The sequence below is a fragment of the Chiloscyllium plagiosum genome, chromosome 7 (genome assembly GCF_004010195.1).
Source record: "Chiloscyllium plagiosum isolate BGI_BamShark_2017 chromosome 7, ASM401019v2, whole genome shotgun sequence".
Classification (NCBI taxonomy): Eukaryota; Metazoa; Chordata; class Chondrichthyes; order Orectolobiformes; family Hemiscylliidae; genus Chiloscyllium; species Chiloscyllium plagiosum.
The window spans coordinates 91,430,136-91,444,321 of record NC_057716.1 but is presented as its reverse complement, the minus strand read 5'-3'; the positions used below and the strand labels follow the sequence as shown (position 1 = coordinate 91,444,321).

Below are 14,186 nucleotides of genomic sequence, written 5' to 3'. Positions count from 1 at the left end.
CTTCCCTAAAGGGCATCGGTGAGCCAGATTGATTTTTACGACATTTGACGATGGGTTCATGATCATCATTAGACTCTTAATTACAGAATTTGTTTTAAACTTAAATGCGACCAGCTACGGAATTTGAACCCCTGGGTCCCCAGAACATGACCTGGTCTCTGGATCAAGAGTCTAGTGATAATTCCTCAATGGGAGAGGGGGATGCTACTGTTTTTACTCCATGTATGAAAAACATTTGCAATGGGTACTCAAACCTTAGTTGTTTAACAGATTCTGATCTCTCTTGCCTCGTTCCTTGTTTCAGCACTGGATGAAGTCGTAGCAAAACTGAAACAGCTCCACATAGAGAGCAGTCCTGCTCCTGGGACCAACCCCCACATAAACCTCACTCTGAATGTGAATGGCCAGGTAAGAATGGTTTCAGATGAGTTTCCCATATCAAATGAACATCCCTTTTCTGTTGTTGAAGTGTACAAAGGTACTGGTGATGGTGAACTCTGAAATGATATTATCACACAAAAGGAGGCCATTGGGTCCACTACGTTTGCACTTGCTTTCCCAATGAGCAATTCACTTAGTACAAATCCTCTGTTTTCTCCCTGTTAGAGCCTCTATGTTCTTCGAGGAGCGGAAGTTAGGCCATTTAGTTCATTGAGTCTGCTCCGCCATTCAATCATGGCTGGTAGGTTTCTCAACCCCATTCTCCTGCTTTCTTGTCATAACCTTTAATCCTCTTGATACTCAAGAACCTATCTATAAACTATGACCTGGCCTCCCACCCTTCTGTTGCAATGAATTCCATAGATTCACCACTCTCTGGCTGAAGAAGTTTCTCCTTATCTCCATTCTAAAAGGTCTTCCTTTACTCTAAGGCCATGCCCTCGGGACCTAGACTCTCCTACAATGCAAACTCTTCCCAACATCCACTCTGTCCCGGCTATTCAGTATTCTGTAAGTTTCAATTCTGAACTCCATTGAGTATAAACCCAGCGTCCTCAAAAGTTCCTCATATGTTAAACTTTTCATTCCTGGGATCATTCTTGTGAAGCTCCACTGAACACGCTTCAGGGCCAGTACATCCCTCCTGAGATATGGGGCCCAAACCCGCGCACACTACTCCAATCTGACCTTGTAGATAGTACACTGCTGCTACTGAGTGTCAGTGGTGGCAGGAGTGGATGCAGTGCCGACCAAGCGGGCTGCTTTGTTCTGGATGGTGTCCAGTTTCTTGAGTGTTGTTGAGGCTGCACTCATCCAGGAATGATTTGGAGATGCCGGTGTTGGACTGGGGTGTACAAAGTTAAAAATCACACAACACCAGGTTATAGTCCAACAGGTTTAATTGGAAGCACACTAGCTTTCGGAGCGTCGTGTGATTTTTAACCTCATCCAGGAAAGTTGGGAGTAATCCATCACACTTTTGACACCAGCCTTATAGTTGATGGACAGGCTTTCGTGAGTTAGGTGGTGAGTTATTCGTCGCGGTATTCTTAACTTCTGACCTGTTCTTGTAGCCGCTGCATTTACGTGGTGAGTCCAGTTATGTTCCTGATCAATGATAAATCCTAGGATGTTGATAGTGAGGGAATTCAATGATGGTAACATCATTGAATGTCAAGGGACGATGGCAAGATTGTCTCTTATTGGTGATGGTCATAGCTTGGCATTCTTGTGGCACAAATGCTACTTGCCACTTGTCAGGTGCTGCTTGATAGCACTGTTGATGACATTTTTCATCACTTTCCTGATGATCAGCAGTAGGCTGGTGGGGTGGTAATTGGCTGGGTTGGAATTGTCCTGTTATTTACGAAAGGAACATACTTGGGGGGGGGGGGGAACTTTCCTCATTCCTGAAGAAGGGCTCATGTCCGAAACATCGATTCTCCTGCTCCTTGGATGCTGCCTGACCTGCTGCGCTTTTCCAGCAACACATTTTCAGTTCCGATCTCCAGCATCTGCAGTCCTCACTTTCTCCCCAATTTTCTACATTGTCAGGTAGATGGATGCCAGTGATGTAACTGTACTGGAACGGATTGGCTAGGGGAACGGGAAGTCTTCAGTACGATTGCCTGAATGTTGCAATATCCAGTGCCTCCAACAGCTTTTTTTTAATTGAGAAAGGTTTTTACAAAATTATAAGAGTGCAAAAGATAATATAACAATCTTATGGTACAACAGTAACAATAAACTACCTACTACCTTAGTTTTGGTTTGTTCTGTAAACTATCACAAAGACACAGAACAATCTTCCCACATTACAATGCAATAAATAATTAAACATAATAAATTAAATTACCTTGAATTGAACTAAACTAGCTTTGTTTAGTTTACACCACTCAATGCTCCATTGAAGCTCTCCTCAACGGGAGCATCAGTTAATATACCCATATTTATTCAGACTTCTTCCTGTCAGGGTCCCTGGACCGCCAATCCAGTTTTTGTGGCTATGCAAAGGCCTTAATCAGTATGGGTGACGAATCCACGTCTATATGATTCAAAAAGGGCCGCCATGTCTTATAAAATAAAAGCTTTGTTTTCTAGTGCACCACCAAGAAAGTCTGGGAGACATGCTCTGCCACTAACTTATGCCATCCCATAAGACCCAGGGGGTTTTCCAAGATTCAGCTCATTAGAACGTTCTTCCTTGCACAATACGTGAGAATGTTCAATTGTCTCTTTCCATGCTCACCTAGCAAAGGCAGATTCGGCAATCCCAGAAGGAAGGATACCGGGTCCATCTTAATGTCCGTCCCCAAGATCCTCTCCAACACATACGCTATGACATCCCAATACCTACAGATCTTATGACACGAGTAGACGCAGTGTGAGTGTACCGGTGTCTGTTTTATATTTAGAACATCTTGGGGATGCTCCTTTCTTAAATATTGCTAGTCATTCTAGGGCCAAATGGGCACTGTGGAGAATCTTTATGTTGCAGAGCCTGTGCTTTATTTTCACATTCTCCCATACATCCAACGAGGTTTCTGTTCTAGTGAATTGTTTAATTATCCACCACCATTCATGACTGGAGGTGGCAGGGCTGCAGAGCCTAGATCTGATCCTTTGGTTTTGAGGTCACTTAGCTCTATCACTTGCTGCTTCTACTGTTTGGCATGCAAGTAGTCCTCTTTGGTAGCTTCACCAGGTTGACACCTCATCTTCAGGTATACCTGATGCTGCTCCTGGCATCTCCATTGAGCCAGGGTTGATCCCCTGGCATGACAGTAAAGGTTGAGTGGGGAAATGCCGGGCCATGATGTTACGGATTGTGCTGAAGTACAATTCTGCTGCTGTTAATGGCCCACAGCGCATCAAGGATGCCCAGTCTTGAGTTGCTAGATCTGTTCTCCCATTTAACATTGTGGTAGTGCCACACAACACGATGGAGATTGTTCTCAGTGTGAAGGCAGGACTTGGTCTCCACAAGGATTATGTGATGGTCACCCTTACCAATACTTTAATCGATAGATACATCTGCAACTGGCAGATTTGTATGGATGAGGTTAAGTATGTTAACATTGGTTCTTTCGCCACCTGCTGCAGACCCAGTCTAGCAGCTATGTCCTTTAAGACCTGACCAGGTTGATATGTAGTACTGCTGCTGAGCCACACTTGTGGTTGACATTGAAATTGCCCACTCAAAATACATTTTGTGCCCTTGCCGTCCTCAGTGCTTTGTTCTAAGTGTTGTTCAACATGGAGGAGTACCGATTCATCAGCTGAGGGAGGACAGTATGTGGTATTCAGCAGGATATTTCCTTGCCCATGTTTAATCTGAAGCCATGAGACTTCATGGTATCCAGAGTCAATGTTGAAGACCCTCAGAGCAACTCCCTCCCAACTGTATACCACTGTGTCTGACCTACCTGTGGGACAGGACATGTCCAGAGATGGTGATGGTGTCTGGGACATTGTCTGTAAGCTGTGATTCCGTGAGTATGACCATGTCAGGCTGTTGCTTGATTAGTCTGTGTGACAGCTCTCCCAATGTTGGCACTAGTCCCCAAATGTTCATGAGGACTTTGTAGGGTTGATAGAGCTGTTTCTGCCATTGTTTTTTCCGCTGTTCAAGTCGATGCCAGGTGATCCGTCAAGTTTCATTTCTTTGAGACTTGTAGCGATTGGTACAACTGAATGGCTTGCTAGGCCATTTCAGAGGGCAACTGAGAGTCAGTCACATTGCTGTGGGTCTGGAGTTGTGTGTAGGTCAGACCAGGTGAGGATGGCAATTTCCTTCCCTGAAGGACATTAGTAAGCAAGAGGGGTTTTAATGACAATCGACAATGATGTCATGGGGGTGAGTAGATTCTTAATTCCAGATTTTTGTTTTCATTGAATTCAAATTCTTAATTGACTGATGGCATCTATTTTTATGTTAAATGAGGTTGCCTCCAGTACTGAGAGTCCACTCAGTGTATGTTTCTGGAAAGGCATCTTGATCTTTAAAATGCTGTCTGTATCAGGAGGAAACTTTGAAGTTGTTGGACAAGAACCTCAAGAACGCAGCTGATACTCTTTGCTCTGCCATTCCTGAGAATGTGAAAAGTAACATTGTGAAAGCACAGCCAGAGGTTCCTATGAAGGTAAAGCAGTTACAAGACTTTTTTTTCCATAATTAACTATCTCAATTGCTGGCAAATGACCAAGTTTTCAAAATAGAGGAAAATAATTGAAAAATCTGTCAGAACTTATTTTTCTTAAAGCAATGAACAGCTGAATACAGTTAGATTTACATGTCGTTTCAAGAGCTGTCCTAGCTGCACTTTTTATTACAGTCAGCTTGCAGGTGAGACTTACTGTCCTTACTGTCATTTTTAGATAATAGCTATCTGTCATTATTGTTAGTCATGATCTTTGTGAGAAATTACAGCCAAGGGTTTGAGCCACTGATGGACTAGAACAGCTTTCTACAGTCAGCCTTTAAAGACTTTAACCCCAAATCTAGTGCTGAGCTCCAATAGCCTGGTTAGCTCAGTTGGTTTGTGATATGGAGTTATGCTAACAGCGCAGGTTCAATTCCCGCAGCAGCTGAGGTTACTGTGAATATCCCTCCTTCTTAATCTCACCCTGTGCCCAAGGTGTGATGACCCTCAAGTTTAACCACCACCAGTCATCTCTCTCTCTCTCATGAGATCTATGATCATCTGGGACTGTGGTGACTACTACTGCTTGGCTCATGAATGGTCCTTTTCTGGGTCTGAAGATTGTGGGTTCACGTCTAGCCTGACATTCCTATGCAGGACTGAGGGAGTGTTGGACGTGCAGTTTTTCAGAAAGGGCATTAAGCCAAGTGCTCATCTGCCCTCTCAGCTGGGTGTTTTTTATTCTAAGAAGGGCAGGGGAATTCTCCTCTGTCTTAAAGGTCAAAGACACTCAACAAGTTGTTACACTGCCACTCTGGAGCCTCCCTGTCCCCAAATTGCCATTCACAATTCCTACTTTGTGATGTTGGCCAAACTAAAGTACTTAATTGACCTTTTGGGGTGACCTGAAGTTGTAAAAGATGTTGAATAAAATGTAAGTTTTCCTATCTGAATTAGTGGCTTTGCTCATGACATGGTGCCTCCGTGAATCTGTTAACACAACAACTGACCCAATTCCTGCCCAGCACTGATCACAGATACAATGCCAGTGCTAAGGACTGGATTCCAAGCTGTGGGAACCTGGAACACTGGCCTAAATACATAATGTCAGAGAAAATCACAGCCCAAATCAGCTGAAAACTTGAAACGAGGAATGTTAATAAATTGGATTTAACAGGTTTGCAATGCATGGACTGGACTGTATGTAACACAGGAAATCAGTGACATTTCGCAGTGCTCATGAGGGAATTGGAAGTGCTAATATGTTAAATTATACTTAGCTCACACAAATTGAGATTGATTGGGATGTTTTGAATGAGGTTCTGCTGTAAGCTGCAATTTCAAGTGATTGTTGGGATGGTTTAAAATGTGACATTGTTGTGCTTGTCTTGAAAAGTGCAAAACGAATGGTAACCTGCGGCAATGCCCAGTTGACTTTAGGTGCAGTGTGTTTATTTTGTATCTGGTAATAACGGTGTTCAGAATCTTTCTTAATGAAGTCTCGTATCTTCCTCCTCAGGGTCTGAGAGATGCTACCAGACTGAACGAGAGAAACTCCAATCTGTTTGACACTGTCTTCGGGTGAGAGCCAGAACATGACCTTTACTGTCAACCGTTTTCTTTTCCACACTGATTCTCCCTTGGGACTTTTACACAGACTGTGGCAACTCTCTGTAGCTCCCTCCCAAGGACTGTTGTGTGCCTGCAGCCCTAGATTATGACTGGTAGCAGTTTATTTGACTGTCATCAATCAAATGAAACCTGCTCTTGCACAATGTTAGCCACATATTTACTTGGACACGTGTGTAGATTCCTTAGCCACGTGGGCATTAGGGGTCTACGCCTTTCATTTCAACATCCATTCACCTTCAAATGGCAACCCTATACCAGGTCAAACTATACCGAGGGAGTGCTGCGCTATCAGAAGTGCTGTCTTTCAGCTGTTAAACCAATGCCCAAATGCATGCTTGGGGGAGAACAGCAGGGGCTGTATTCCTGGAGTATATCCCTCAATCAACATTGCAAAAGACAGATTATCCAATCATTAGCATGTTGCTGTTTGTGGGAAATTTGGTTTGTGCAAATGTTTCCTGCTTTACTGTTCCCACATTACTATGGTTTACAAAGTACTTTATTGGCTGTAAACTTTGGGACACCAGGTGTTTCTGAAAGGTACTCTTATAAATGCATACCCTTCTCAAACTCTCCTGCCAAATTTTACAGGCTGACATAGCCCAATAGGTTATCTCCCATGATTATACTTTATTGTTGCCTATTCGCAATTCCATAACATCACCCAACTCTCTCTTTTATCACAGTTTATCTACTGCTGGGGCCCTCATTAATGCCTTTGTTACTTTTAGACTTGGCTATTCCAGAGACATCTCCCACAGTACCTGGTGCATAAACCTACGGTCATAGGAACTCTGCTGTTTGTGTATTCACACGTGGCAAGTCTCTGTCACTCCTGTGTATGTCCTTACAAACCAATATTGGATTGTGATCCAGTAACATCTTGATTATAAATTCCCATTCTGCTTTGCATATGCCTTTGTGGCCTGTCTCTGTATTCTCATCAAGTTCCACCATCCTTGGGTATGTGTGTTAATCCAATACTGGTCACTTGAGCATCCCTGCTCTCAACTTGGTGGCCCGGCTTACAGTTGCCTAGGCCCATGAGCTCACCTACACCTCACGATCCTCCTTTTAGGATCCTCCTTGAAACCTCCTCCTTTAGCCAAGCCTCTGGTTATCGGACTTAATATTCCCACATGTGATTAGCTGGCATCTTTGTTCAAGAATGCTCCAATGAAGTGCTAAGTCCATACAAATTGTTAGTGAATTTGTTTCAGAATAATGCTTTTACTAATGCCGTTCAGGGTGGCATGGTGGCTCAGTGGTTAGCAATGCTGACTCACAGCACCAGGGTCCCAGGTTCAATTCCAGCTCTGGCGACTGTCTGTGTGGAGTTTGCACATTCTCCCCTTGTCTGAGTGGGTTTCTTCCGGGTGCTCCGGTTTCCTCCCACAGTCCAAAGATGTGCAGGTCAGGTGAATTGGCCGTGCTAAATTGCCCGTAGTGTTAGGTGCATTAGTCAGAGGGAAATGGGTCTGGGTGGGTTACTGTTTGGAGGGTTGCTGTGGACTGGTTGGGCCGAAGGGCCTGTTTCCACATTGTAGGGAATCTAAAAAAGACCGAGAGGAGGTAGAATTCCTTCACTCAGACTCATTAAATCATACAGTACCAGAGCCTGCCTGCTAAAAATACATTACTACCTACGTTTAATCCCAGATTTGCACTAAACTCGAAGCCCTGAATGTTATGACACTTCAAGTGCTCATCCAAGTACTTTGTAAAGGCTGTAAGGTTTCCTGCCTCAACTACTCTTCCAGGCAGTGCATGCCAGGCCCCACCACCATCTGGGTGAAAAGATTTTCCTCATTACCCCTCTAAATCTCCTGTTTTAATCGCTTTAAAATTATATCTCCCTGTTATTGACCCTTCGACTAAGAGAAACAGTTACTTCTTGTTCACCCTGTCTCTGCCATCATCTTCTACACCTTAACCTCTGCTCTCAAGAAAACAACTTTAGCTTATCCAGACCCTCTTCAGAGGGTGATGAATCTTTGGGATCCTCTTTTCCACTGGGTTGTGGATGCTCAGTCCATGGATTTCTGGAGACTCGTGACACAAAAGATGTGAAGATAATGTGGGAAAGTGATGTTGAGGTGGATAATGAGCCATGGTCATATTGAATGGTGGCACAGGCTCAACAGGGAAATAGTCTGCACCTCCTTTTATGTTCCTGTGTTAGCACATAACTTAGGCCTCAGTGCAGTATGGAGGGAATTGGCGTTGTCAGAAATTCCCTCTTTTAGCAGAGATACTAAATCGATTTCATTCCTAAAATGGAAGAGATCAACAAATACAACTGTTAAAATAAATAAGAGTTCTCCTATGCTCCTGGCCAACGTTCCACAGCCATTCCACCACACAGCTCTCAAACAATACAGACAGACTGGTCATCGTATTTGTTGTGCTGCACCTAAGAGTCGCTAAATCTATGGCATTATTCATTCGCCATCCAGTGCTTTACACTATCTGAAAACTGTCACGTTTCCTATCTCAATGCATTTCCTTCTCGCTGTAGTTCTTGGCCTTACCACTAGGTGACGCATGAGTGTGACAGGGAATCACCACTGATGAAACTTTATTACTGGAACAGCACAGCAGGTTAGGCAGCATCCAGGGAACAGGAGATTCGACGTTTCGGGCACAGGCCCTTCTTCAGGAATGAGCAGAGAGTGTTCAGCAGGAGAAGATAAAAGGTAGGTGCATTCCCTACCTTTTATCTTCTCCTGCTCCTCCTCCCTACCTTTTATCTTCTCCTGCTCCTCCCTACCTTTTATCTTCTCCTGCTGAACACTCTCTGCTCATTCCTGAAGAAGGGCCTGTGCCCGAAACGTCGAATCTCCTGTTCCCTGGATGCTGCCTGACCTGCTGTGCTGTTCCAGCAATAAAGTTTCAACTTTGATCTCCAGCATCTGCAGACCTCACTTTCTCCAGGGAATCACCACCTCTCCCCATTGGTTCTGTTTAATTATTCCATACTTGAAGTACAATTGGTTTGTAAGGAGCTAAAGTCCATCTAATTTCTGTAATCTTCAAACTAATTTTTTGAATCTTTCAATTTAAGCTGTTAACTAAAAGTGACAATTTTTAGACATTATTAACATTTTAATGTATATCTATCTTAGTGTCTCAGTGAGTTTAGCCAAAGATCAGCTGACTGGTATGGGTCAGGAAAGCTCCAGCGATTTTCTGAGTTAGTTGGTTTTGAATGACATGTCGGTGAGGGAGATGCGGTTGTCCTCCGTTTATAGAAGGGTCAATTGGTTTGGTTTGTGACCATAATATCTACCCAACAACTATTGAAACAATTGTCTGGATTAAATCCAAAATCTAAAAACTCCCTCCAGTTCAATAATCTGTCAGAGATTTGCTATCTGGGTGATGTTAGTCAGGTACTGAGGAAATCCACAGAACCTTGACAGAGTTTAGACATTCAAGGAAGACAGACTACATTGGTGTGAGGTGTGGTGTCAATTCCTATTTGAAACCTGTCGATGATAATGTACATTTAGCCTTCTGTCTGTCACCAGGGGTCACTGGCACATTTGTTGGTGGCTACTGGTGAACAATCCAACAACAAAGCACCAACAACCTGGTCTTCTGCCCCAACTGGGGTGGCATGGTGGCACAGTAGTAAGCACTGCTGCCTCCAAGCACCAGGAACCCAGGTTCAATTCCAACTTTGGGTGACAATCTGCGTGGATTTTGCATGTTCTCTTCGTGTTTCCTCCCACAGGTGCTCTGGTTTCCTCCCACACTCCAGAGATATGCAGGTTAGGTGGATTAGTCATGGGATATGCAGGGTTACGGGAGCTAGGTGGGTCTGGGTGGGATGCTCTTCGGAAGGTAGGTGTGGACTCAATGGGCTGAATGGCCTGCTTCCACACTGTCGGGATTCTGTGAACGGAAACAGAGTAGACCAACTTGGTGCTCATTACAATCATATCATCGACCAGATTTGACACCGAGCCACATGAGTTATTAAAGCAGGTCACCAAATACTTGCTCAAAAAGACCAGATTTCAGGAACTTCTTCAAGAAAGCTGGAAAGGTAGGGAGTCAGAGTGGATTAGGGAGTGAATCCCAGAGCTTAAGGTCAAGGCAGCTGAAGGCACAATCAGCAATGATAGGAAATCAAAATCGGAGATGTCCAGGAGGCTGCAGTTGGAGGAATGCGGATATTTTGGACAATTGTAAGGCTGCAGGGGATTAGAGATGGGAAGGAGTGAGGTCATGGGACGAAACTGAAAATGAAGATGAGACTTTTTAAAATTGTGGTATGGTCAAACAGTGAGCACAGCACTGGATTTCTAAGGGAACAATAATTTATACGGCATGAGAAAGTGTTGCTGATTCTAGCAGCCTGTAAGAGTCCTACGTATAATATGGCCACTGTCTTTTGTATTTCAAACAGGGGACCAGGAATCACCGATACCTTTTTATTGATGAGCAAGATCCCAGAGTGCCCAGGTGCCAGAGGTCCACTAAAACCCATACCAGTCAGCACCCCTTTCAATCTGTAAGTACGTTTAGGGCTACAACTCTCACAGGACTACATTTGAGGTTGAAGCATTTGTGAAGTGAGCAGGTGGTTTTGCCCAGTTGCCATTTTACAAAAGGGCAATAGTGGACCGCAAGTGATCACAAAGTACTTGCAGGAAGGAATAAAACCCTATGTAACAATCCCAATGGAAGATTTTGGAGCTGGAGTCAGCTGCTGATCCTCTCATGCCTGCTCTTCCATTTGATAAGATGGGTTTTTACTGAAAACGTCTGATCTTGGAAACTGAGCAGACTCAGGCCTGGTTAGTACTAGGATGGGAGGCTGCCTTGGAATACCGGGTGCAGTAAGCCTTTGCTGCCAGCAGTGGCTCCTCATGTCACTCCTCTGCACTTGCATTGGAGTGCCTTCTGGCACAGTGGTAGTGTCCCTGCCCCTGGACCAGGAGGCATGGGTTTAAGTACCACCGGCTCCAGTGGTGTGTAATAACATCTCTGAACAGGTTGCTTCGAAAAATAAGTTGAATAAAATAATTTCACAACAATCAACGATAGTTGCTGTGCCCAATCATTATTGAGAATGTGGTGAGGAATAGAGAGAGAATCTTCAGGTCGCTTGTTTGAAGAGGAGGCAGTTTTTGTTCATCTGTTTGAGAAAATAAAGGGAACAATAATTTATACGGCATAAGAAAGTGTTGCTGCATGGATGTTGCATAATGGAGAATGCAATGGAATTCAAATATTTCTTTGCATTTACTCTAGTGGATGGGGGGATGGATTTGAAGTGTTGAATAGCCTATTTGATCATTGCACTGATGCAATGCTCAATCATCAGCATATCAAACCACCATTTCATTTCAGTTTTTAAAAACCTGTATGAATACAATTGCCTTCAAAGCCCCCAAAATTTAAGAATAGGATCTCAGGATCTATTTTAATTGTGATTTTGAAATGAACTAATTAATCAGTTTCCCCAGAGATGAAAACATAAAACAAGTAATTATAGTTCATCACATGGCTATAGACAACCATTGAAAGAAAATACAGCAAACCTTTTATTAACTGGCACTTGTAGAGCCAGGAGTATTCTGGATATTCAAGAGTTATGCATGACTGCAGTATACTGTATTTACAGCATAAATATACACTGATATAGAATCCCTACAGTATGGGAGCAGGCAATTTGACCCAACAAGTCCACACCAACCCTCTGAAGAGTAACCCACCCAAACCCATTACTCTACATTTACCCCTGACTAATGCACCTAACCTACACACCCCTGAATACTATGTGCACTTTAGCACGGCCAGTTCACCTGACTTGCACATCTTTGGATTGTGGGAAGAAATTGGAGCACTGGGAGGAAACCCATGCAGGCACAGGGAGAATGTGCAAAATCCACACAGACAGTCGCCTGAGGTGAGAATCGAACCCAGGTCCCTGGTGTTAGGAGGCAGCATTGCTGACCACTGAGCCAACGTGCTGCCTTCAAGGTAGATCACAATATTTGATGTATATCAAGAGTGCTGGTTAAAATTTGCTGTATGGATTTTTTTTTTTCATTCATTCATGAGGTTGTGGCCATCGCTGGATAGGGCAGCATTCCTTGTCCATCCCTAATTACCCAGAGGGCAATTGGGCAATTGAGAGTCAGCCACATTGTTGCAGGTCTGGAGTCACATGTCGGCCAGACCAGGGAAGAACAGCAGTTTCCTTTCCTTTCCAGATAGGTTTTTCTTCCACAATCAGCAACCGTTTCATGGGCCTCAGTAAACTCTTAATTCCAGAATTTTTTGTTTTACTAATTATTGATTTCAAATTCCGCCATCTGCCATTGTGGGATTTGAACTTGGGTCCCCAGATAATTACCTGGGTCTCTAGATTTATAGTCTAGTGACAATACCACTAGGCCATCATCTCCCTGGCAAAATAACAAAAGGATTGCGAAAGTTACATGCTTTATTAGGCTAGCTGTTTGAGTTGTGATTGTGGCACAATGTGTGTTCCTTGTTTCTTGCCAGTGATGATCTGATTGAGAAGGAATCTGCTGCAAACTCTGAGATTCCAACAATCCCCTTGACTTCAGTTCCCACAGATACGCCCAGTGACTTGCCAGCTCTGAAGGTAAGAAGGAAAGATCAAACTTGCATTTTCCCAGCACCCTTTGCATTCTGAGGACAACCAATTCAAAGCTGATTGAGAGTAAGAAATGCCTATTGGTGTTTTGTATTTAAGGTCTGATTTTCATCTCTGGGATATTGGCTGCTGGAGAAAGTGAGGACAGCAGATGCTGGAGATCAGACTTGAAAAGTGTGGCGCAGGAAAAGCACAGCAGGTCAGGCAGCATCCAATGAGCAGGAGAATTGACGTTTCGGGCATAAGCCCTTCTCCTGCTCATTGGATGCTGCCTGACCTGCTGTGCTTTTCCAGCGCCACACTTTTCGACTACTGGACATGAAAATGTGGAAACAGGCTTGTACTTTGCTATTGATTGTCAAGAGATTCTGTGGATTTTGTTTTGCTGCCAAATTCACCAAATGAACATGTTGATGTATGAAACAAGCACTTGTGCACAGCAAGCTCCCAATTGTGCCATTGTTATAAACAGCCAAGTAATTTGTCTGCATCGTATTTGTTGACTGACTCTGAGAGAATCTTTCCTCCAGAACAATCAGCTAATTCTAATCACACAGACCTTGGGCAATGTAAGAGGGTTTTTGATCTAAATCAAAGCCTTACTCTTCCACACTTGAATGTCACTCTATTTCTTTCATGTGAAGGTGAATATTTGAACATAATGAGATCAGCTTGAATAATGGTTCATTAATACTCTCAAACTAATGCATTGACAGATTCCATGACTGTGCATGAAATAGTGTTTCAGGAGCAGTGAGTGCTACTGCTCACAGTAACTCTTGCCACTTGAGATGTTGTTCAGCCACTTTCCCTACCGCCATATCAAATCTGCTTAGACCAACCGTCGTACGGTGTTTTATCGGACACTTGTGAATTTCTGTACTTTTTCTAAAGCACCTATTCAGATACAACATATCCCTATGGCTTTTTCCTCAAATCCCTTGTTTAACAGAGATTTATATTCATGTACAGTCAATAGATTGCAAATCCCTCCTGGTTGCTAAGGTTGGGGCTTGTTTGTAATCTGTTTTACCACAAGATGGCAGTAGAATAAAGAACAAAGAAAATTTACAGCCCAGGAACAGGCCCTTCGGCCCTCCAAGCCTGAGCCGATCCAAATGTACTGTCTAAACCTGTCGGTCAATTCCTCAGCATTTGTATCCCGCTGCTCCCCACCTACTCATGCATCTGTTCAGACGTATCTTAAATTAATCTCCCATGCCTGCCTCTACCACCTCTGCTGGCAACGCGTTCCAAACACCCACCACCCTCTGTGTGAAGTACTTGCCGTGTGTATCCCCCTTAAACTTTCCACCTCTCACTTTGAAAGTGTG

The 14,186-nt window shown here is 43.7% G+C and overlaps 1 protein-coding gene across 2 annotated transcripts in view; it reads left to right on the top strand.

The window, feature by feature from the left end:
* The window catches only part of epb41l5 (erythrocyte membrane protein band 4.1 like 5), a 164,549-nt gene that overhangs the window by 131,062 nt on the left and 19,301 nt on the right, over positions 1-14,186 (top strand). For both annotated transcript variants that reach the window (XM_043694224.1, XM_043694227.1), the window contains 5 exons: positions 305-408; positions 4,464-4,583; positions 6,103-6,164; positions 10,630-10,734; positions 12,738-12,840. In XM_043694224.1, coding sequence (XP_043550159.1) covers positions 305-408; positions 4,464-4,583; positions 6,103-6,164; positions 10,630-10,734; positions 12,738-12,840 — 494 coding nt within the window. The remainder of the gene's footprint in view (positions 1-304; positions 409-4,463; positions 4,584-6,102; positions 6,165-10,629; positions 10,735-12,737; positions 12,841-14,186) is intronic.